Raw genomic sequence first — 25,923 nt, forward strand, 5'->3', positions numbered from 1 at the left:
CCTTAGGTTGTGCATTACAGTCCCATTCATACACTGATGGCGGAGGAAACCATGCAAGGCACCAACCTGCTCATCGGGAGGAATTAGGGGTTCAGCGTCTGGCTTATGAACACTTCGACATTAACTCTCGGGGAGCCCCCCAACCCGGGATCGAACTGGGAACCTTGCGGTTTTCAGTCCACTCTTCCTAGCTACTCTACCCTTGAGCCACTGCCGCACCTGTTTAGAGGCCACTCTAAGTTACACTTTATGCCAGATAATGTATTTATGATTTGTGTCATTTGATGCAATCACATGACTCCACAGATAATGTGTAGTGATTTGTGTGAGATTTGGGCAAATTCTGTAGGAGTAACAAAACACAAACCAAACAAAAATAGCTTGTAGATCTGTTGTTTTCCCTGTTGATTTATTGAACATTTCTGGAAAATCTTGCAATGTGTTTTGATTTTTTTTTTCAAATTTTCAAAAGAGCAATGCATTGATATTGAAAAGAAAATGTACTTTGTAATTTGTACTTTGAAATACTTACGTATTTTTAAAAGCATGTACTCCAGTACTTTAACTCAAGTACAAATGTAACTGAGCAACTTTCACTTGGAGGGGAGTAATATTTGATCAGGAGTATCTATACTTTGACTCACGTACTGGGGTTCAGACTTTTCCCACCACTGCCTACAACTGTGCCTTAGTAAAAGGACTTATCTTTTCTGGTGATCCCTGGCTTTGTGGAAGTGTTGGTCTGAGGCAGCTCTTCATTGAAGGCTTTCTCCAACACTCTCAGGATAGAAAGTTTGCGAACTTCATCCTTGAAACCTTTACCCATGAACACGTACAACAGCGGGTTCAGGCAGCTGTTGAGAGATGCCAGGCAGAATGCTATGGGAAACCCAATGACGTACACATTATCCAACATTTTACTGTGATATCCCACCAAGATATTTACCAACACAATTAGTTCCATGATGTGAAAGGGGGCCCAGCACATAACAAATGCGGTAATAATAGCTGCTATGATTTTGAAGGGGCAACCTGAGTGGCTGGCCAGCGAGCGATTTCTCCTGATGACAGAATAGCAGAAGACGATGACGGTGAGAGGGAACATGAATCCCATGAAGAACTGAGTTAGGAAAAAGATCCCAAACTGACTGAATGTAAAGTACTCAAATCACTCAATATTGTGCAGGAAGGAGGGCCCCTCCATGAAGATGAAGTAAGGGGAACTGAGAGCCAAGGCCAGAACCCAGACACAGACTCACACAAGATGCCTGTGTGACACTGTGGTGGTTCCACACTGGCCACACCACACATACACATCTGTCAACACTGATGCCCATCAGAATGTAGACGCTGGCATACATGTTCAGGAAGAGAACGGTAAAGTTCAGTTTGCACATGAAATGGCCATAAGGCCAGAGGTCGTCCAGAGCTCTTTCTGTGATGGTCAGGGGCAGGAATGCTGTAACGAGAAAGTCGGCCACAGCGAGGTTGAGATACCAAACAGTGTTGAGGGTTTTCTTCATTTTGAAGCCCGTCACCCAGATGACGACACCGTTCCCCAACACGCCGAGCACAAAGACCAGGCTGTAAATGACGAGGGGCACAATTTTGAGGTATTTGTAGAGTTCATCCTCCCAGAAAGACCTGTTTCCACCAGCCAGATCAGTTGTGGTCATATTCTCCATCGTCCTAAAACCTAAAATAACAAAACAAAGGTATGTGCTTTGTTATGATTTCTTAATTGTCTTAAAGGTGCAGTAGGTGACTTTCTTTTTTGTTAAAATAAGTGCTAAATAGCTGCATATATTTGGATAGTAATCATTTCTATAGAGTGTTCAGTAACAGGGGTCTCCCGGTCTCTACTGCTTTTTAGTAAATAGAACATGCATTTTCAGGTCGGGATACCAATTGTATCCAATCAGGAGAAAGAACTCGTACAGCATACAGGATAAACAATGTATCCTGCATGCTGTACAGGGAGAGAGAGACTGGGAGCCCCATGTTACTGAACAAACGCTCTAGTCTATAACAATGATTACTATCACAAAATAGAGCTTAAGCTTTCTCACAAAGAACGTTATGTTTTATTATCCTCTAGGCTAGGGCTCAGTATGACTCCATAAGCATTTATAATGGCCTATATACAGTTACTCTTACTTAGAGCTCTCTATTCCCATAGCAATTATTGCTATAGACTGTCTAGATAAAAACAGAAAAGCTACCTGTTTCGATGTAAGTAAGTAAGTAAATGTTATTTATATAGCACATTTCACAGAGGAGTCTCACAAAGTGCTTTACATACATCAAATAAAAACAACACAAAACAAAAGGCTGTACAAATTTCTCTCAGGTGTGATAATAACACAGGTAAGTAAAATAAAATCATGCAATGACAACAAACGCCTGTTCAAAAAGAAGCGTTTTGAGTTTGATTTTAAAAATGTCAACCGAGGCTGCATCTCTCAGGGCTTGGGGGAGAGCATTCCACAGTTTGGGGGCTACGGCTTGAAAAGCCCTGTCACCCTGGGTTCTAAGGTTGGTGATTGGGGTCTTTAACAGACCCTGTTCCACAGACCTTAGGGCCCTTTCTGGGACATAGCGTGGGACCAGATCGGTCAGGTAACTTGGAGCCTGACCATGTAGGGACCTATAGGCGATCACCAGGACTTTAAACTGGACTCTGAATTTTATGGGGAGCCAATGTAAGGCGGCTAAGACTGGAGTGATGTGGGACCTTCTGTTTGTTTTGGTTAACAATCTGGCGGCAGCATTTTGAATTATTTGGAGGCGGTCCATGGTGGATTTGCTGAGGCAGGTGAAAAGTGAATTGCAGTAGTCCAAACGTGATGAGATAAATGCGTGAATGATCATTTCTAATTCGGGATGGGAGACTATGGATCTGAGCTTTACAATGTTTCTGAGGTGAAAGAAGCATGTCCGGGTTATAGAGTTGATGTGAGTATCAAGGTGCATTGATTGGTCAAACTGTACACCGAGGTTTCTGACATTCTGGCGGATGTTTTGTCTAAGGGGCCCCATATGTGTGTTGAAGTGAAGTGTCTTCTTCAAACTGTGGTCAGTGAATGCTGAGGAGCTCACATATCTCGGTTTCTGACGTCACGTCAGACGTATGCAGGGGAGCTATGGCTGCAAAGAGAAATCAGCATGGAAATTAAAATTACAAAAAAAAACTCAATAAAACAGGTAGGTGCCTTACCGGGAAATCACCTTTCTTTTAATTTTTGTACCTACGGGAATACACAGACAGTACAGTATATCCCCTGTAGATACACTCTGTACATGTACAATAGTGTTTGAAATAATGTATCTAATACACACATTTAATATACAGTAGTGTATTTAAGCTTCCTTTGGTAGTTTTCAGGTTTAAATTATTGTAAGCATTGTATTTTTTACTTTATTTTTCCCCAATACCTTATTCAGTTTGTGTAGAACCAAACTACTGTATATTGCTTTAACCACATGAACCCTAGCGTCCCTTTTTGGGGTGAACATTCTGTGAAAATAGCAGATCTACAAGCTCACAACACTAATAATACATTCACTTGATCGAAAAGTTATTGAATCGCATTAGTTTTTTTACTCCAGAAATGACAGTTGGCCTAAATGCTGAGGATTGTGCACTGACTTTGACGGTCATCAAATTATTGGCTTAGGAATGCGACAAATACATTAAAAAGTCTCCATGAATTCAACGCTTCTTGGGGTGTGTGTAATTGATAGAAAATACATATTATTTTTGGCTGAACTTTTCCTTTAAAGCTGTAATGTAACTTTCCTCTTTTGACCTGAATCGTGAGCATCAGGTCAAAATTTGTGTCAGATCCTGTGTCTAGGTGAGACATGACCTCACACAGGGTAACTGATCAGCCAAAGTGCAGTTACCCTGTGTGTGTGTGTGTGTGTGTGTGTGTGTGTGTGTGTGTGTGTGTGTGTGTGTGTGTGTGTGTGTGTGTGTGTGTGTGTGTGTGTGTGTGTGTGTGTGTGTGTGTGTGTGTGTGTGTGTGTGTGTGTGTGTGTGTGTGTGTGTGTGTGTGTGTGTGTAAAGAACTGGGTCAAATGAACGTGTGAACGCCACAGCTGTTAATGCATTATGACCAATCAAACGATGCCAGCTGTGAAGACTCCCTCATGTGGAGCAGATAAAAAGACAGACAGCCAAAAGTCTGCAGGTCACACAGACAGCAACACACACCCTTCAAGAAAAGAAGACCCCAATCCAAGATCCACTGACACAGAGACCACCTCTGGCTGACATGCTGCTGATTCCTCAACTCCTATGCTTGCTGGGCCTGGCACTAGGTACAGAAAAAATAATGGTTCTTATATGATTCTTTAGAACAGTGGTTCTCAAACGTGAAGGACCCCCAAATTTATATATGTATCAGTGGACCCCCATCTGAAGATATTTTGAGCCAGGGACCCCATACAAGATTTTTATTGTTAAAATGTGTTTTATTTGTAATTTATTTTTAAATACTTTGAGAACCACTGCTTTAGAATGGCATATACTGTATTCCATATGGTTCCATAATGTCCATATGGTTGCATCTTATGTGTAAACTCATGTACAGTACATGCCGCTTTTTATGCTATGATATCTGTGATCTTTCTTTTGATGTGTTTTCTTTTCAGTTTTCTCCCTCTCTCTGCCCCCCCCCTGTTTCTTTCATGAAAACTACAAATGATGGAGCTTGCAAAAATCCAGAATTTCACCCTCTTCTTTACAACCTGTGATGTGACAGTCAAAAAATTATTCTGATACCACAAAGAACCATCACCTACTAAAGAAGAATTGTATTTAGTGAATGGTTCATGTTGCTTATATGTTTGTAGAGAACTTTTTTTCTTTTTTTTCTTTGAGGAACCATAAATGATTAATCAAAGAATCACGGTTCTTTGAGCCACCTTTTAAGAGGGTAGTTCAAAAAAGTACTCACGCCATGTAGCCTTGAATTACTGGAGATTTATTTTGTCTCATTCCTGACCAGGAAAACATCTGTGTCATTTTAGATTTTAGCATTGGCTATTCAAGAATAGCAGATCTACAAGCTTCGTGCGTGCTTGCGAGCTTGTACATCTGCTAATTTGTAACATTTTTTTAAAATTTGTGAAAGTGTGAGAACTACTGATTTAAAAGGCATTTGTAGAATCGGCCTCAGGTCTTAATAGGTTAATTACATATTAATATTTACATTTAGTATTGCGCTTGTTAAGATTGGCCTCCAATTTACTTAAATGTTGGAATATTTGATCAGGAATGTGACAAAAAAAAATCTTCATGAATTCAAGGCTTAATGAGGTGAGTAATTGATATACTGATGAGTGAACAATTGAGTAACTTGATAGGGGAAAATAAACATATTTTCTTATTTGCCACTACGCGTCATACTGTGAGCTTGTAGATCTGCTATTTTCAACAAAGAGATTTGGTGTACAAGGAAAAAGGAGAGGAACCCGTATGAGACATTGGTTGAAGTACAGTATACTGTATAGGGGTTTTAAGTGGTTAATAGTTCTTTAGAGAACCTTGGTTCTTTTAATGGCATCACTCTGTAGAACAAGTTTCGGTTCCATTTGTCTACACACATGTCTGTGTGTAGGCACCGTGCACGCTGCTCCCTTGGCTGAAATGAAGCTAGAGCGTGGAAAGTGTCCAATGTTCTGGTTCGGCTTCAACGGTCGCTGCTACAAGTACATTGCTTCACATATGAGCTGGGTCACAGCAGAGCAGAACTGTTTGTCTCAAGATGCCAACCTGGTGTCCATCCACAGTGAAGAGGAGCACAACTTTGTTCAAACCCTGATCGTGAACTTTGACCCATATCAGGGACCCACCTGGTTTGGACTGAGTGACACTCAGCAGGAGGGTGTGTGGATGTGGTCTGACGGCTCCAGAGTGAACTACACCTCGTGGTATGACACTCAGCCTAATGGTGCTAGAACTGAAAACTGTGTTACAAACGGTGTAACTAAATGGAATGACACAGCATGTTCTCGTACTTTTCCTTCTGTTTGTGCACTTCGAACTGTCTGTACTTGTACTGGGTCTCCACCATAAAAAGTGCATTCAATACATTCATGTGTTTACTGGTGCAATCCATTTCAGTGTGTCTCCATTTGTGACCAAGAGACCCTTCATAGACATTGATCCTATATTAACACATTGTGTGCCAGAGGTTTATTGAAATAGGGTACGTTCAGTGCCAGCATATCTTCCATCCACTTACGTTGATCACCAAAAGTAAAAATATGGAGATAACAGGTTTCTGCCCAACAGCAACGATACGTAGCAACATAGGTTTTTCAGAAAACTGTTAGGTTTTAGAAGGCATTTGTAGAATCGGCCTCAGGTCTTAATGGGTTAAATGACCAGTCTAAAAATAAGGAGAAACAGAAAACAGCCCAGAGGACATTTGTCCAAAACCTCCTTTGGAAAAAGATTGAGAGTATATAAAAGTAATTTGCAATGCTTAATATAGCATTCAAATAATGAAATCTGTGTGTTGTAATTATGCTCTCAATGATTTGTTCTGATGATCTTTGTCCATAGATTGTCTGTTGACTCTCGGTTTATTAGGAAGCAGGCCTACAGTCTGCTGACCAGCACTGTGCAACCCATTGTGTCCAAAGTCCGGCCCGGGGACAAGTTGGACAACTGTGGCACGGGGGCTGATTTTATATGGCCCCATGGCTTCCTTTATAACATTTATTATTTACGTCCTGCCAGTATAGGGCATAGCAGTGGCGGCCACAGATAGAAACCCCATTCAGATTTCCAAAAATATTTATATACTAAACTAAACTAAAAAAATATTATTTTAAGCCTGGAACCAAGCCATCCAGGCTACTGGTGAATCATGACCATCAAATACTTGATTCTGTGTCAAAAACATATTTGAAAATCCGCAAAAAAAAAAAGGGTATTTAAAAACGATTCAGCCTTTTTTCCACATGTATGCTCTGACGAGCCTCATCACATGGCGAACTCCAGTACACGATGACTCACACCCAGCTCACAACATTGTGAAGCCAGTAAGCCACCAGTTAAATGGGTGCTCTCTCCTGATTGGCTGAAGATAAGCAACCCACTTGAAAATGAATCATCTGTTTAAAGAGCTGGAGAGACAGGGAGTCCCCTGTTGCTGAACAAACTCTCTACACAGTATATTAGTGATTACTATCAGAAAATTGTGATTTAACCTTTTAACTAAACACTTTTTTGATTTTAACCAGAAAATATCACTTACCCTTCCTTTATCGCTTGATATTTTATTTAAAGCACTTTGAATTTCATTGTTGTTGAAATGTGCAAATAAATTAGCATTGCCGTAATTTTATTTTGCCACCATCTAGTTATTTTTCTGAAATGACGTCTCTGTTATTGGTTTGTGCTCCATGATGCAGAACCCACCTCTATTCACCACCTGCCAGTTAAAACAACAAGCAGGCAGCTTTGACCATGGATGCATGAGTCAATATGTAAAATTCTGCCCCCGACATCAACATGTTTGCACTGAAGCAAGACTCATTGGAGCTGTTGTTGTTATTGTTGTCGCCACAACATCTGACACTACAGCAACAGCTCCAGACTGGACATGTCCTGGATGGACTGCAGTGGTGGAAGAAGTATTGACATTGTTTTACTTAAATAAAAGTATCAATACCGCAGTGTAGAAAAACTCTGGTAATCAAAATGTACTTGAGTAAAAAGTATTGGCATCAAAATGTACTTAAAGTATCAAAAGTAAAAGTACTCATCATGCAGAATGTTTCACAAGTTAGCATATGTCTGAAATGTATACAAATCTTTTGAAAATAGCCAAAGTTTAAATAGGGCTGAAGTGGTAAATGTATGTTTTGTAATAATAATCAAAATCTACAAAGTAACTATAGTTCAGTCAGACAACAATTGGATTGGATTAGAATATATATTTATTAAGCAAGCTTGAGCATAGATATAGGAAGCATAAAGAAGCATAGTTTGGCGTCAGGTCTCTGAATCCATTCACTCCCTGTAAGAATAACAGTAATAATTTTAATAAATGTTACAGGTGGATGCCGGGGAGGCGGTGGGATGAGACTATTCATGGTAGCAGCATACGTAGCAAGCAAAGGCAGCAGATCCAGCAGATCTCAGCAACAGCGCAGCAGCAGCGTTGGCACGACAGCCCAGCAGAAAGCGCAACTAGAATGAACAGGTAGGCAGAGCAATACTTATAACCCACCGACCAGGAGAAAAATGCATGTGACTAGTCACCTGGTCGGATGGCCCAATCCCTGAGTTGCCTGGCCTGAACTAGCTCCGTAAACTGCGCCTCATTAACTACAGTTTTCAAATAATTGTAGTGGAGTAAAAGTACAATATTTATCTCTGAGACGTAGTGTTGTGGAGTAGAAGTAAAAGTATTGAAAATTGGAAAGTAAGTAAATAAAGTAAACATTTTACTGAAGTAGGCCTACAGTACTTGAGTAAATGTACCCTGGCACAAAACATTTTCAGATCTGTGGCCAAATACATATCATTTTGGGGGCGGTACCCGTCCTAATTTCGGCTGTTCGGTGCGGCAGAGATGTTGTGACGTCCCGAACAAATGTCGGCGTGTCAGCAGTGAAGCCAGTTTGGAAGAGACACACAAGCCAAATACCTCTGCAATCTATAGTGACCATTCAACATGTAAACAGAACCTATCGCTAGAAAGGGAAAACCTCCATATACCTCTGTCACAATTTCCCCACAGCGTGTCACGGTCGCAATATCCAGATATTCATTTAACCAACTGTTCCACTTGCAGGCAGCGGTGCTGCTGCCAAATGACCCGAAAAAGCCGCGTTTGAAATCTCTCTCACACACACACGCACACACACAGAGCCGTTCCGACCATTGTGGAATCTGTGTAAAACGTACCCTTCTATCGAATCTCTTACACCAACGTTGTTCAAGTGAAGCAGTTTGTATGCATATTTATTTAAATGATAAAAAACGATTCGTCTTTTTGCTCTCTGGGTCTCCCAAGGGTGTAACGTCCCTGTAGGAAGTGCGGATTTGAAGACAGAGGCTGTATATGTAATATGAATCTATACTGAACAACACGGGACATAATTTATCGGCTAAAATGAATAGTTTGTTTAGAAACAAGCTGCGACACAGTCCAGCAAAGTGTTTCTCTCTCCATTTCACCCCCTCACTCGTCAGCGTGCACCGGCAGCGAGAGGCAGATGTATCCGCTCTGAGGAGCTCAGTGTACGGCCACAAAGGACCCCCAGTATTTACAAGCGACTTCGGCGCGACCCGTGAGTGTGAGCCACATAGTAGTATGAATTGACTTTTATAAAGCCAAAATTAAACCGGGTCAGGGACCCTTCCCGACCTAATTTAATTTCGGCTCTAAAAGTGTACAATGAATCGGCCGAAAACATCGGCCTCAGGTCAATATTTTTTTTTTCTACTGCCTTATTGGTAGTCACAGAAAGACAGGAAATGGGGGAAAGAGAGTACATGTAGCAAACGGTCCGGCCGGGCAAGGAATCGAACCGGGCACTCGCTGTTAGGCATTAGAGCCTATGTCGGATGCACCCCAACCATTCAGGTGTGATTTCATTGTTGAGCTTTCAGACACAACTACACCACATTATGTTCCTTTTACATCTTTTTTTTTTTTTTTTTTTTTAATCATGTTGGGTTTCACAATTGAATACATTACAAACCAACAGTGTAGCTACAGTATGTATCACAGCAAGGTGAGCCATGTAATGTTATAGACTGTATATAACAGCATGTGAACATTTGTGTGCGTTCACATGCTACAATTGTTGAGACCTGTTTGACTGTGCAATGAGGAATTTAGATGAATTTCTAAAACTGGAGCAGCTATTGAATATAGCTCACCAATATTTGGAGAGACTGTGCATCATTGCAAGGTAACTGCACACCCCAAATCTCTACCAAAGTGTCATTGTGCTTTAACTCAATATGTCTTTCCCCCAGCCCATGTACTGTATATATATTTTGGCTGTAATTGAAGCAGATTGAAGCTAATTATTATTACAACGATAAGTCTGATAATATCTTGTGTTTTATTACCTCTTCCCAATATGTGACCCAGCACGACAAACAGAATATGAAAGCAAGGAATCATAGCTACAAATTGACATGTTGGTTGTGCAGTTTGACCCAACAGTTCTGAAGATATGGTGGTTCAAACATATCATGTTGGTCTTTTGTGGTTCAAACATGTTTGAACCACCTGGCATTCCCAGATGATACTAACACTGGCCTGACTCTAGCATGCCTGGTTTAGTTTATGCATTTTAAACACTTTTTAAACCCCAGCATTCATATTCTGGGGGGAGCACAGCAGATCTACAAGCTCACAACGCGTTGACAAGTTGTGAGCTTGTAGATCGGCCATTTTCTCTTAAGGCATTTGGTGCAGATGGAAAACAAGTCATTTGTATCATTAAAATCCCATGCTCAACACAGAGGCAAAAGTGATTTCATTTCACTTACACCCATAGAGGGCGTGTTGTTCATTGTCTTGTCCCGTTTTTCATTCACTGTACATTTCAGACAATATACACAGCAACATATTGCTTCCTCAATAGATTTTTATTTTCCTCCATTGCTTCATGTTCCATCGTAATCACATCACGAAAAAACAGGTTAAATAATTTAGACAGTGGATATTAATCCATCAGACAGCATTTGTTACGACCCCTTTTTGTGGTCTAGGGGAAAACAGGGATGTAAACACATAATTTTAACTTTGATGAGCATTAACAATTAAAGAAAAGTACACTACCAATAATGAAGTTAAGGTTTACAGAAACTGAATAGAAGCATAAGACATCAGGGTGGCCAAGGCCAAAACAACAAACCAAAGACCACACTGAATAATAAATAAATACACTAAAATGCACCAAGTCAAATTACAATTCTAGTCTACCTGACCAACACAAAAACAAATAGGAGAAAAAGTGAATCAAAACAAAGGACAGCACCATACCAGAAGCTTCCCATGTATGTACTGTACTAAAGCACACAGTATAAAGCTACTTTAAGCATGTCATGGTATGACATGTCTATTAATGTTTTATTGGTAATATATGTCTATATTCCATATTGATACGTTTTCCCTACAATGAATTAATGTACAAGCATTCCCGGAGAATGCCACTTCTCAAGCCCCTGGATATTTTTTCGGCATTCTCCTTAACATTTTTACTGATTCTTTGTGCATAATTACAATTCTGTTGTAAGTGAAAATACACAAACAAATAAACAGATATGCACTAAGCATTGCAATATGGCAAAAAGCCAGGTATGGCAATGACAGTTCAGCTCATTTGGTTATGGATGGATTGGGGAGTGAAGTGGAGCATCTCCCAGAATTCTATATGCTGGCTGCTGTCTGATTGGCAATGAATGACGACCAGGTGCTGTCACTCCGCCTCCAATCACCTTTAGCACTGCAGGGGAAAAATAAAGAGAAGCCACCCACACAACCTGCGCCCCAATTTCATAACCATAACATAACTTTATTCTGATTGGTGGATCCTGTACCAAACTCTACACTATAGCCCTTAATAGAGTAATTAAACCACATCAAACCCATGGCCATGTCTAAACTTAACCACCTGCAAGCTATAACCATTTGATCGACCCCTGATCAGTAGACATAGAACACAGATGATCTGAAGTTTCAATATTCACTAACAATCATTTCAGATAAAGTGGTGTCTAATCACCTGCTATAAGATTCAACTTGAGGAGTGCTAATTTCAGCTTTTGTACACTTTTCCTTGTAATTATTAAACACACATGCATTTAGCCTGAGAAACAGTTTGTTTTTATGAATAAAAAACCTACTTATGATTAACAAAAATATATTTTTACATTGTAATTATAATAATCTATAATTGTATTCTCTACCATGAATAATTCAATAACAACGACATAATAAATAGCTGAATATATTTAATACGTTTCTCTAACACAGTGAACGTTTTAGATTACATTTAAAATATAACATTACACACAGGTCTGGTAAGAGATCTATCCTGCTTTCAGGGCCCCTTGAAGCATGGCAGTTTCCCAGCTTTGTGGATGTAGAGCAAAGGATGAACAAACATTGGTATAAAGGCTATTGTATATGTCATGTATTCAGCAACTGGGCTGGAATAATTCAGTAGTTTGGTCAGAATAAAGGGAATATAGCTCATTGAAGTCAGTACCATTACTATCAAGCTGATCAGAATAATTCTAAAAGCCCTTCTCTTCATGTTGTTTCCCTCCCCACTGTCCCTCTGTCCTTCTCCTGGTCCAGGCTGTTTCAGAGCTCTGAGGACCGAGAAGCAGCAGAAAGACACCACAGAAATGCACACAATGCAAAAGCCCAGTAAGATGTATGACAACAGTGTTTTTGACCAAAAATACAACGAGCTGAAGGCAAGCACTATCAGCCAGTCAACACAGCAACAGGCCACCCTGTACCGAAGAGCTTTGTACCTGAGAAACACCACAGGGTGAACCACCGCTATGTAACGCTCCACACAGATACAACACTGGAACGACGGAACAGAGAAGAAGAAAATAAAAAAAGAAAAGTAACAAACCATTTCAAAAATCAAGTTGCGTGTGAAGAGCCATGCAAAGTAGAAGACATCGGTCAGGGAAAAGATGACCGCATATGCAGTCAAGTTGAGATAAAAGAACTCTGAGGCTATCGTCCCACCAGCTCCACTCAGGATCAGCCACACAACGTAGCTGTTGGTGGGGAGACCCAGGGTGAGGTAGATAGAGTTGATAGCCGTTCGAAGTGCCAGTTCCGTGTCGTCTTCTGAGGATATGAAGGGGATGGAGGAGTTGGTGCCATTTTCCAGTGTGTCGTTCATCTTAAGGCTCTGTGTTTGCCCTGTAACCGGTTCAGAAGAGCAAGACATAATGTTTTTTAGTGCAGTTAACTGAATATAACAATGAGACAACTAAACATTTTAAACAACTCTTCTCAACATTCTTCTGAAAACAACAACTAATCTAATGAACAATGACAAGGTTAAAGTGATCTCACGTTTTGGATGCCAGCAGAGTGTCTCAGATCTCCGAGTTGGGTGTTTTGGTGAAGTCTCTTCTTCAGTCACTGTCTACTCACTGTCTACACTATCTACTTTACCTCCTCTAAAAATTCCCCCCCCCTCCTCCTCCTTCCACTGCTTGTTGTACACCTGCACAGATAATCTATGGAAATGTATATTTGATCACCTGACAGTCGCTATCTAAACTTTGGCAGGGTTTCATCAGCCTTTCATATTGGATAACCACAGGCAACAACAATGTGGTTATCATTTGTTTATCCCATGTGGCCTTTATGTGCCCTGGGTTAAGGTTTGATGAATGAAAGAACAGAGCGGGTGACTGACCAGCTTGCACTGGTTAGTCAGTTGCCACCTGGATGGGACTGTCTGCCACAGTACTGAACTGATTCATACACCCCAAATCCGTTGATTTGCGAATACGTTTTAGACATACATTTAAACTAAAACAGCGCAAAGTCATGTAATGTTTTGCTGTGCCAAATGTATTGATCTTTGTAAATATATGCTTATTCTGAATTTGATGCCAGCAACATCTTTCAAAAAAGTTGGGACAGGGGCAGCATAAGGAACCAGGAAAGTTGAGGATTTGAATGCTCAAAAAACGATTAACAAGGTTAATTGGAAACAGGTGATAGTGTCATGACTGGGTGTAAAAGGATGGATAGACTAGAAAAAGTGCTCCTCGGAGCACAAGTCTCCGCCAGGTCAGGTAGATTATTGTGGCCTCCTGGTGGCACTATAATAGGCCAATGTGAAAAGGGTGCCATTTCTTCTTAGGCCTTGCACGACAATAGGACACTGCATTCATGATTTGAGGCATTTTTTTCAAAAGGGACCCATCCTGCAAACTTTGGAAGCCAATGTTAGCCAAGTAGGATGGAATATGAAATATCGGACACATCCATCTTGATCACACGACTATAGAGATACTGTGTACCGATTTGTGTGATTTTTGGACAGAATCTGAAGGAATTAGAGCAAAAAATGAGTTTTTACAAAACCCAGCCTCATGGTGCGCTCTAAAAGGCATATGTGAAAAATGCAGGGCAAAGGTTTTTCCTTGACCTCTAAGGAGTGTGCGTGCAAAGTTTGACGCAGATCGGTGCAGTTATAGCTAAAAACATCAATTGGCCTGTTATAGCGCCACCATGAGGCTGATGTGAACGTTTTCAAATGGCATTTCTTCCTGGGCCAAGTGGGAATCTCTGTGGAAAATTTCACGGAAATCGCATGCTGCGTGCATGATTTGAGGCATTTTGTTCCAAATGAACCAATCTTGCATACTTTGGAAGCCAATTTTAGCCAATCAGGATGGAATATGGAAAATCAGACAGATCCGTGTTGATCACATGGCTATAGAGATACTGTGTACCGATTTGCGTGTTTTTTGGACAAAATCTGTAGGAGTAATAGCAAAAAATGTGTTTTGCAAAAGTCGGCCTCATGGTGAAGCTATGACAGGCTGATCTGAAAAATGTGGGCCAGAGGTTCTGCTGTGGCATCCAGGGAGTGTGTGTGCGCAGTTTCACAGCGACAGGGCCAACGGTGGCGGAGATTAGCTGCTCGCAGACAGAAGGACGGACACACACACACACACACACACACACGGACGGACACACGGACAGACGGACAGGGGGCAAAACATACTCTCTCGCCATGCCTTTCGGCCTGGCGGAGACAAAAATACGTTGTTTTTTTTTGGTGAACTACTCCTTTAATATTTTATGTAAAGCACTTTGAATTGCATTGCTGTTGAAATGTGCTGCGAATAAACTTGCCTTGCCTTACTTTTATGTTGCCACCCTCTAGTTTTTCTTTTGTTGTTTTTTTCCTGAAAGGACATGATGCAGAACCCACCTCTATTCACCACCTGCCAGTTAAAACAACAAGCAGTCAGCTTTGACCAAGGATACATGATTCAACATGTAAAATTCTGCCCCCGAAATCAACATGTTTGCACTGAAGCATGACTCATTGGAGCTGTTGTTGGTATTGTTGTCGCCACAACCATTGGCGTAAAGTAACTTTTACTTTACTGGAGTATTTCCAATTTTCGATATTCCACTCCACTATATCTCCGTGGAAAATATTGTACTTTTACTCCACTACAATTATTTTAAAACTTAAGTTACTGGTTACATTGCAGATATAAATTATTATCTTATAAAACATACATTAACCACTTCAGCCCTATTTTATACCTAGGCTATTTGAAAATAGCAGATCTACAAGCTCACAACGCGGCGCATCGCGACACGTTGTGAGCCTGTAGATCGGCTATTTTCAAACCTTTTAGTACTTTTACGTTTGGCACTTTAAGTATATTTTGATGCCAATACTTTTGTACTTTTGAACACAGGCCTTTTACTTGTAACAGAGTATTTCTACATTGAAGTATTGATACTTTTACTTAAGTAAAACATTTGACTGGCCACAACATACATCTGACACCACAGCATCAGCTCCAGACTGGATATGGACGATGGATCTTATGACACTCCTGTCCTGTCCTATGTGTTTCATTACCTCGGCCCAATACGTTTGAACCACCTCGCATTCCCATGCTATACGTTACAGTAGGTCCTCTCTGAGAGGCACTACATCTCAACACTGGCCTGAAGTGGTGGAAGAAGTACTCACATGTTTTACTTAAGTAAAAGTATCAATACTGCAATGTAGACACGTACTCTGTTAAAAGTAGAAGTCCCGTATTCAAAATGTACTTGAGTAAGAGTACAAAAGAATCGGCATCAAAATATACTTAAAGTGCCAAAAGTAAAAGTACTCATTGTGCAGAATTTCAATTTCACAAGTTCAAATTGTTTAAAAAAATCGTTTGAAAATTGTGAGCTTGTAGATCGACTATTTTCAAATGGCCGATATATATATAGGGCTGGTTAGTGTGTTTTGTAATAATAATCAAAATCTACAAATTAACTAGTAATTAAAGTTTTCATATACTTCTAGTGGAGTAAAAGTACAATATGTTCCTCTGAGATGTAGTGGGTAGAAGTCAAAGTATTGAAAATTGTAAATACTTGTTATGGCAATATTGGACTGTCATATATTGGATCTACCATTTCTTGATTGTATGCATATCACAAGTTGCCATTCGCCTCTCACACACACACACACACACACTGTTGTGTGTGTCCTTTCAGGGGTTAAGGCTTTGTGTTTATTCCTCCGTGTTAAATCAACCCTTTTGATCAAGCTATGTAAATGGCCATGCCAGACCTAATGTTTCTTGGTCATGGGACCCCCTCGGCCTGGCCTGGGAGAGAGGTATAAAGACACTGAGAAAAGATATGAGAGGGACTTCTTCTAAGAGAGCTTGGAGGGAACACCGCGCTCGGAGGAGCACCTAGAGTGAGCTCAGGGTACAGGCCCTCTTCGACTACGGGGGGACAGGACATTGGATCGACTGGATATATATTATTTCATTAACATACTGAAGAAAATAAAAAATACCTCAAAATTGTACCTATAAGTACAGTACTTGAGTATATGTACTTAGTTACTTTACACCTCTGGTTTTAAGTTTGTATACTTAAAGGATACATCAGTATGGGTGTTGTGCCATCTTGTACTTCTACCCATTCCTCAGTGGTCTTTTGTAAAATTGTCAAAAAGTGATTTCACTTAAACCCATATGGGGCGCCACAAATCCTACAAATGTCACTTAAATTCAAAGGAGCTTTATTGGCATAAGAAAACATACGTTTACATTGCCAAAGCAAGTGTCAAAACATGATTAAAAAAAAGAACAATTTGAGAAAGAAATGTCACTGTTGCAGAAACATGACTGTATTTAGCAAGCTAGGTAACTAATGTATTGGAGTGCCCTTTTATAGTCATTCAATGGGAAGCTCCAAGCAATGCTTCTCTTCAAAGCTTTGTTTTGGTTTTCTCTGTACATTTCAGACAATATACATAGGAACATATTGTTTCCTCAATAGATTTTTTTTATTTTCCCCCGTTGCTTCATGTTCCATCAAAATCATATTTATGAATATTAAAAAAATATGAAATAAAAGTATTTAATGTATGAACAGGTTGAATGATTTAGACAGTGGATATTAGTCCGTCAGACATTGGTAAAGGAAAATGCTACAGTATTAACTGGTGTCATAGCATGGCTTGGAGGACACCCTTCCCAGATCCTGTACCAAATTCTACACTAGACACACATTTGTGTCTAGTGTAGTGTGTAGTGTCTAGTGTAATTTTTTTTTAACCAACACACAGAAGTAAAGAGTGTTCAATAGCACTGATTTATGAAAACATTCAGTTTTTTATTGAAAAATTGAGTTAGCTGGTTTCTGCCAGACAGCGATGAATGCAGGGTTATAAAAAGTAGGGGTGCCATTGTTTTGATTACTCCATTGATCAGGCACCAATGCTGCAAGCTTGTGAGCTTGTAGATCGCCTTTTTTCGCTATATTTGAATATAGGGCTTTAAGTTGTTTCTATAAAAGTAAGTGGTAAAACCCTTTTTGTGTGCTCTAGACATTTATTGAGTTTTTTTGTAACATTCTTTTGCACTGAAATGTTATGCTCTTAGTTATAATTCGACTTTTCTTTCAAATGTTCATGCATTTTGCTGTGTGGAGCATTTTGCTGTGTATTATTGCTTAATGCTCCATGTAAATCACTTTGAATGGCTTTGTTGTTTAAATATGTTATACAAATAAACTGACATTCAAATGATGATTAATGTGCAGCTCCATGATGCAGAAGCCACAATGTTTTTTCAATGCAAAATTCATCCCCGACATCAACATGTTTGAACTGCAGCAAGGCTCATTGGAGCTGTTGTTGTCATTGTTGTCAAAGTTCACACAACAGTAACAGCTCCAGAGACTGGCCATATCCTGGATGGACGGCGTTGGTATAAATAAAAAATAAAACAATGCTTAAAATGCTTAGTCAATAAATCTCTGTACAAACACACACTGAACAAAGAGAATGTTCTCGATTCTATGTCTGTAACTGTAGATGCAGTATGCATAATAATCAGGTTTGGAATGTCATCATTTATGGGCAAGGCCAAATTCGTGTCAGATCCTGCAGTGTTTAGGTGAGACATGACCTTTGACACGATGTAAATGTCTCAACAGAAGAGCATGGAGAAGAAATATAACCACCCCAAGGCCGGATCAGCCTAGGCCGTAGGGGGCGAGTACCCTGGGGCACCAGCCAATGAGGGCACATGTATGATAAGAAAATAAAGCTATTACACCTCAAAAGAGAAATTTCAAACTCCTCCTAACTCCTGTCGTATCTAGGCCATACGGAACCGGCAGAAAATAGAATCCATATCCGGGGAGGAAATAAGCCACCGCTCAGAGATCGAGGATTTCATTCTCAACAATTCACTTTATTGTCAGAGTCCTTTAGCAATCCATACATTTGGGTCAAATCAATATATAGCGCATCTTGTCCATAGAATCTGCTTTATTCTGTTGAACGTGGCGTCTGCATGTGATCAGATCACAGAGCCCCGTTTCTCACAAAAACAGGTCCTTATATATCACAGCACTTAGGCCTACACATAAGACTACCTATTTTCTGTATCAATCAATCACAAACAAGCTCTGTCGAAACAATAGGCTTGGGCCAGCCCCTTCTCATGCAATGAATTAACGATCTGCCCCTTCACCCTGACACATGAAAATCTTTCTTTATCCCTATCTATAAAACTGTACTTTCCCATATGCTCACATTATAACATTATTATACAACATTTTATTAGCTTCGAAATAAGTCTAAACATTAACATGTCCGACGTTGTATGAATGATCTAGATAATTCAGATTACTTAAAAGAAACACGCTCTCATCCTGGGTTCCCCAGCTGTTCAGCCCCTCCCTCTGGAGGGAGCATCAATGATGTCGTCATTAACCTCGGACTTAGACACAGAGTGATCATATTATCCCACTTAAGGGTTTTCCCTCGGCTCTATTTTACTAAAACTTAGTCCTATCTATCTGTGAATTTAGAAGAGCCTAAGCATTTTATAATGAATCCTGTATGTTTTACTTATATCGGCTAGCTGGCTTGACTAAAAAGGGACAACTGTTCTAATGTCAACAGGCACTCTTGCATAATATTAGAATGCGCTCTGTGGGAACAAAGAGCTCGGCCGGGTGCGGTGTTTAGATTCACACCTATGACAATAGACAGGATACTTGTAAGTGTTATCTTGATCAACTCACTGCAGCTGGCAGTCACAGTAAGAATCCCCCAAATAGCTTAGTGACTTTTTAGTCTTCTGATGTCATGATACACTTTAACAATTCCTGAGTTCATAATGCATTAATATCATAGTTTCAGTCCATATTCTTATAAGCACAGGACCCGATACACGACACTCCACTTTTTTTCATTTCCTGAAAAATGAACATTTTGGAGTTCCTGCCGGACAGCAGAGATATATGGTGTGTATACTGTATGTACACACACATGTACACACAAGCAGTGCATTGTATTGTATACGGAGCAGGATGCATCCAAATATATTATTTATTATTATTACTATACTTTTATTATGTATCTGATACATTATAAAACCAATGTTATTCATTTAATTCTCTTAAATTAGAGTATATAAATGATATCCTCTCTGGTGTACGTGTACAAAGCACCCTGTATTTATTATTTCCAGTGGTGTAAAGTAACTAAGTACATATACTCAAGTACAATTTTGAGGTATTTTTATGTTTTACTTTACTGGAGTATTTACAATTTTCAGTACTTTCACTTCTACTCCACTACAATAGTACATCTCATCTCAGAGGCAAATATTGTACTTTTTTTACAATTATTTGAAAACTTTTTTTTAATTTTTATTATTTATTATTACAAATTAAACATTCATGAATCACTTCAGCCCTATTTAAGCTTTGGCTATTTGAAAATAGCCGATCTACAAGCTCACAACGCGTCACGGTGCGACGCACCAACACAGAGCCTAAAGTGATTTCACTTAAACCCATATGGGACGCCACAAATCCAAAGGAGCTTTATTGGCATGGGAAAACATGCGTTTACATTTCCAAAGCAAGTCCCAAAACATGATTAAAAAAAAACAATTTAAGAAAGAAATGTCACTGTTGCAGAAACATGACTATATTCAGCAAGCTAGGTAACTAATGTATTGGAGTGCCCTTTTCTCTTTCTCTTCAAAGATAATTACAGCTTTGTTGACAATTCCAGTATTTGTCTATCAAATGAGCTAGTTTGTGTTGTCAGTTGTATTATTTGGTTCTCTCTGTACATTTCAGACAATATACATACAGTAGGAACACATTGTTTCCTCAATAGATTTTTTTAACAAAATATGAATTAAAAGTATTTATTTCATGAACAGGTTGAATTATGTAGACAGTGGATACTAATCCGTCAGACAGCATTGGTAAAGGAAAATGCTACAATATTAACTGGTGTCAGAGCATGGCTTGGAGGAAACCCTTCCCAGACCCTGTACCAAATTCTACACTAGACAGTCATGCATTTAGCCACGTATGATGAACAATAATATATAATTACAATGTAATTATAATCATATAATTAAAATGTAATTTTCTAAAACAGTTTTCTCTTCCATGGGTAATTTAATGAACAACAACTTCACAAATTAATATTCTAATTAGTTTCTCTGACACAGTGGAAGATTTAGATTCAATTTAAAACATAACATCACACACAGGTCTGGTAAGAGATCTATCCTGCTTTCAGAGCCCCTTGAAGCATGGCAGTTTCCCAGCTTTGTGGATGTAGAGCAAAGGATGAACAAGCCCTGACATTGCGCCTATTATATATGTGATGTAAGTCGCAAGTGGGCTGGAATAATTCAGTAGTTTGGTCAGAACATAGGGAATATAGCTCAATGTAGTCAGTAACATTACTATCAAGCTGATCAGAATAATTCTAAAAGCTCTTCTCTTCATGTTGTTTCCCTCCCCACTGTCCCTCTGTCCTTCTCCTGGTCCAGGCTGTTTCAGAGCTTTGAGGACCGAGAAGCAGCAGAAAGACACCACAGAAATGCACACAGTGGCAAAGCCCAGTAAGATGTAATACACCACTGTTAGTGACCAAAAACATAGCGAGCTGAATGCAGATAGCGTCAGCCAGACAACACAGCAACAGGCCACCCTGTACCGAAGAGCTTTGTACCTGAGAAATACCACAGGGTGAACCACCGCTATGTAACGCTCCACACAGATACAACACTGGAACGACGGAACAGAGAAGAGGAAAAAAAAAACAGAAAAGAAATTAACCATGAACAAAATGAAGTTGCCTGTGAAGAGCCATGCAAAGTACAAGACACAGGCCAGTGAAACGATGATCAAAGATGCACTCAGGTTGAGATAAAAGAACTCTGAGGCTATCGTCCCACCAGCTCCACTCAGGATCAGCCACAGAACGTAGCTGTTGGTGGGGAGACCCAGGGTGAGGTAGATACAGCCGAAAGCAGTTTGCAGTGCCAGACCGGTGTCGTCTACTGAGGAGATGAGGGGGATGGAGGAGTTGGTGCCATTTTCCAGTGTGTCATTCATCTTAGGACTCTGTGTTTGCCCTGTAACCCGTTCAGAAGAGAAAGACATACTGTAATGGCTGAATTTGAGAGTGCAGTTGATTGAATATTACAATGACACATCTAAATAGGTTAAACAACTCTTCTCAACATGCTTCTTAAAGCAACAACTATTCTAGTGAACAATGAACACAAGGTTAAAGTGATCTCACGTTTTGGATGTCAGCAGAATGTCTCAGATCTCTGAGTTGGGTGTTTTGGTGAAGTCTCTTCTTCAGACAGTCACTGTCTTCCTGATATCACATCCTCCAAATGATGTCCTCTCTACTTTGCCTCCTCTAACCATTCCCTTCTCTGCTCCTCCTTCCACTGTATTGCTTATTGTACACCTGCACATACGCATTTTCATATTGCTTTTACAGTACACCCATGTAGCCTTTACAGAGAGGGTGACTCTGTAAAGGCTTGATATGTGTGTGTGTGTGTGTGTGTGTGTGTGTGTGTGTGTGTGTGTGTGTGTGTGTGTGTGTGTGTGTGTGTGTGTGTGTGTGCGTGCGTGCGTGCGTGCCTGCCTGCCTGCCTGCCTGCCTGCCTGCCTGCCTGCCTGCCTGCCTGCCTGCCTGCCTGCCTGCCTGCCTGCCTGCCCGCGTGCGTGTGTGCGTGCGTGCGTGCGTGCGTGCGTGCGTGCGGGAAGCAACGGTGTGCCTCAACAATGTGTGGTGTGACTATTCTCATGCCAGACCCCAAAACTGTACTGTTTTGGAGCGGAAGTCACTGCAGAGGGTGGTGGTTCAGTGTATCATAGGATCTCCATTACGGACAATCGAGTCCATCTATTCTACAATAACACTGCCAGTCTATGGATGCCTCCCACCCCACTTTGCTTACAGAGGCGCAGGGCTACAGATGTCAATGCAAATCAATTCCGGGATGGTTGGGGTTGATCTGAGGTAGCCATGCTCCATATCTCTGCTGTCGGGCAGAAACCAGCTAACTCCAGGAAGTTCATTTTTCAGAAAATGACCAAAACAAAACAAAAAGTGGACTTAGGAGGTTTTGTTCATCAATGATAAGAACAGCTGAATGAACCTCCAAGCTCACAATGAGGTATAGGTCAAAATGGGGTGGAGCCTAGAGTTAGCATAACCAGCTAACTCCACCCCCCTTTGGTAGAGTTAGCTGGTTTAGCAGACAATTTGAGGATCCAATCGTCACCTTCCTAAACTAATGGCTGAGTTTTTCAGAAAAAAAATAAAACTGATCCAAATCAAAACTATATCAGTCAGTTATGTAACGTAAGAGATTTAGATAGGTTTAGATAGGATTAAACCTGACTTAGGTCAAATGATTTACTGATTTGATGATTTACTCCAGACTTAGTCACAAAACCATGTGACTTGGGCCAAAAAAAAAAACAATTTTGGCTAAGTCACACTAGAGAGATTGCCAGTATACTAAAAGGGGAGGGAACAGCACGATCCTTTTCAATTAGGAGATAGGCGATTTTACCAGAGGTGGCCAGTGTCATGAGGAGCTGACTATAGGCAAAATATCATTTTCCTCAAAAGATGACTTAGGCCGTTAGTTTAGGAAGGTGACGCAATTGAGTTAGCTGGTTTTGGCAGAAGCGCTTTTTAATACTTTTCATTGGTTCAATATTTTTTTAACCAACACACAGACGTAAAGGGTGTTCGGTAGCACTGATTTACGATTTTTTTTTGTTGCTATATTTGAAATAGGGCTTTAAGTGGTTTCTATAAAAATAAGTGGTAAAAACCTTTTTGTGTGCTCTAGACTTTTATTGAGTTTTTTTAATCATTCTTTTGCACTGAAATGTTTATGCTCTTAGTTTTTTGTCATAATTCTACTTACTTTTTTTCCCAAATGTTCTTTAACATATCTCTGCTGTCCGGCAGAAACAAGCTAACTCCAAAATGTTCATTTTTCAGCCAAATGGACCTCCAAGCTCACAATGAGGTTGGAGCAAAAAAATCAGCAAAACCAGCTAACTCCACCTCCTTTTCGTGGAGTTTGAGGATCCAATGGAGTTAGCTGGTTTTGTCAGAAGTGCTTTTTTATGTAAAGGGTGTAAAGGGTGTTCAATGGCACTGATTTATGGAAAAATATGCAAAAGCGTCAAAATGGAGTTAGCTGGTTTCTGCCGGACAGCAACGATATGCATTATGTTCTGTGGAGTGATGTATTATTGCTTAATGCTCCATGTAAATCACTTTGAATGGCTTTGTTGTTTAAATATGTTATACAAATAAACTGACATTCAAATGATGATTAAAGTGCAGCTCCATGATGCAGAAGCCACAATGTTTTTTCAATGCAAAATTCATCCTAACCTAACCTACCCCCCTACCCCCCCCCCCCCTCTCTCCTTCTCCTTTTGTACATATTTCTCACTCTTCATACCAGTAACCTGTAAACTGATTGTATGACATTCTATAGTAGTTTGTGTATATCTGTCTGTCTCTTATATGTCATCATGATTTGTGTGCATGGGGAACTCATTTGAAACAAGCTCAGTGCTTTTATGAGTCTTCCAGTTTAGTAGACCTTGTATTGTGAATTTGTACTTCCATGTACTGTTGTTCTCATGTCTTACTAAATAAAGTACATCAATCAATCAATCAATCCCCGACAAGTTTCTGAAGCCAGGCTCATTGGAGCTGTTGTTGTCACTGTTGTCAAAGTTCACGACAGCAACATCTCCAGAGACTGGCCATATCCTGGATGGACGGTATAAATAAGTCTAGTTAAAAAAAAGTTAAAGTTCAATTGGTTTACAGTAGGTGGTGGGTGTGTCTGATAAAAAAAATGAATAGAAATGAATGTCATATATCTAAACATTGAACCTCAATCTACACTGTAATCCTTAATGTTTATTTAACTCTGAGCGTGTATAAATGGACCCTTACGGGTCTATTTGGTTCCATTTGTACACTCTCAGAGTTGCAGACCTTCAAGAGTCCATTTGGACCCCTGGTGGTCCGCAGACCCCACGTTGAGAACCAGTGATATACAGTAAACTCATGATGTTACACACTCTGTACAGTAGGTGGTGATATTACACCCTTAACGTTGCTATAGCAGAAGAACAGTATTTATCATATCAATCAATCATGATGACACTGATTAGTAAATTGAAATGTCTCAAATCAAATAGCTGAATGGTCTGCAATCTGACTAATATCTCAAGACAGATTATGTTTTTAACGAATGGGTTCCCACTTTTTGACTGACTGACTGACAGTCAGAATGGTGGGTCAAATGGTGGTTATTACTTTAACCTAAAGTTTTCTTGTTTAGTTTAATGATAAATAGTAGCATTTGTGTCAAATAATTATTAGCTGATCACAATTGTTTCTAGTTCTGATATATTAAATTGACCTACATTATGTTTTATGGACAGTGAATTCTCTCTCTCTCTCTCTCTCTCTCTCTCTCTCTCTCTCTCTCTCTCTCTCTCTCTCTCTCTCTCTCTCTCTCTCTCTCTCTCTCTCTCATTGTATTTGCATTGGGCTGTGAGTGTGAAGCGTGCAAATCTCTCGACCAAAGCAGTCAATAGGTCTCTGTACAAACACACACTGAACAGAGAGAATGTTCTGGATTCTAAGTCAACTGTATGCAGCATAATAATCAGGTTTGGAATGTCATCATTTAGGGGCAAGGCCACTTTTTATGGTGATTTTACAGTTTTTCTCGATTGCTAAAGCACAATTTCTAGATCTCTGAGCACAATGACCAGTTGCCTAAACACATTTAATAAATCAGGCCCCCAGTTGGCTTAACTATAAACACATTTCACCTCAATCTCCGATTTCACAAAACTCTGAACACATTGGCATTTGCCAAAACACACGTTGCAGAACTCTAAACACATTTGCACTTAGTCTAAACACTTTCGCACTTGCTAAAACACACGTTGCACAACAATATGAACACATTCTCATTCACTGAACTCATTTTGCTCACATGATGCAAAATGGTAGACTCAGTCATCAAAAGTTGAACACAACGAAGGCACAGGTGTCATTGCTTAAACACGGTGACTCAAAATTGAAGACACCTGCCACTGATGTGACAACACCTATATAGGCCAGTGATGATGTGGCTGTTGGGGCTTACCCAGGCTGGGTCCGGCATGCCAGAGCTTTCTTCCCCCGCTGCCTGGCAAGGGAAAACATAGCCTGCGATGTCGACGAGGTCCTGTGGCCTGACCCCGCCCGACGACGTGATGCACAGGCCCCCGCACA

At 40.1% G+C, this 25,923-nt stretch overlaps 1 protein-coding gene across 1 annotated transcript; it reads right to left on the reverse strand.

Annotated features, from left to right (window-relative positions):
- Positions 1 to 688: 688 nt before the first annotated feature.
- On the reverse strand, positions 689 to 1,685 carry LOC311061624 (C3a anaphylatoxin chemotactic receptor-like; the record flags this gene model as incomplete). Its single annotated transcript, XM_084080317.1, has 3 exons — positions 689 to 879; positions 1,033 to 1,120; positions 1,260 to 1,685. 3 exons carry the CDS (start codon positions 1,683 to 1,685, stop codon positions 689 to 691), a joined length of 705 nt encoding a protein of 234 aa, XP_083936443.1.
- Positions 1,686 to 25,923: the final 24,238 nt, after the last annotated feature.

The sequence above is a fragment of the Gymnoscopelus microlampas genome (genome assembly GCF_963454915.1).
Source record: "Gymnoscopelus microlampas genome assembly, chromosome: 15".
In the NCBI taxonomy this organism is placed as follows: domain Eukaryota; kingdom Metazoa; phylum Chordata; class Actinopteri; order Myctophiformes; family Myctophidae; genus Gymnoscopelus; species Gymnoscopelus microlampas.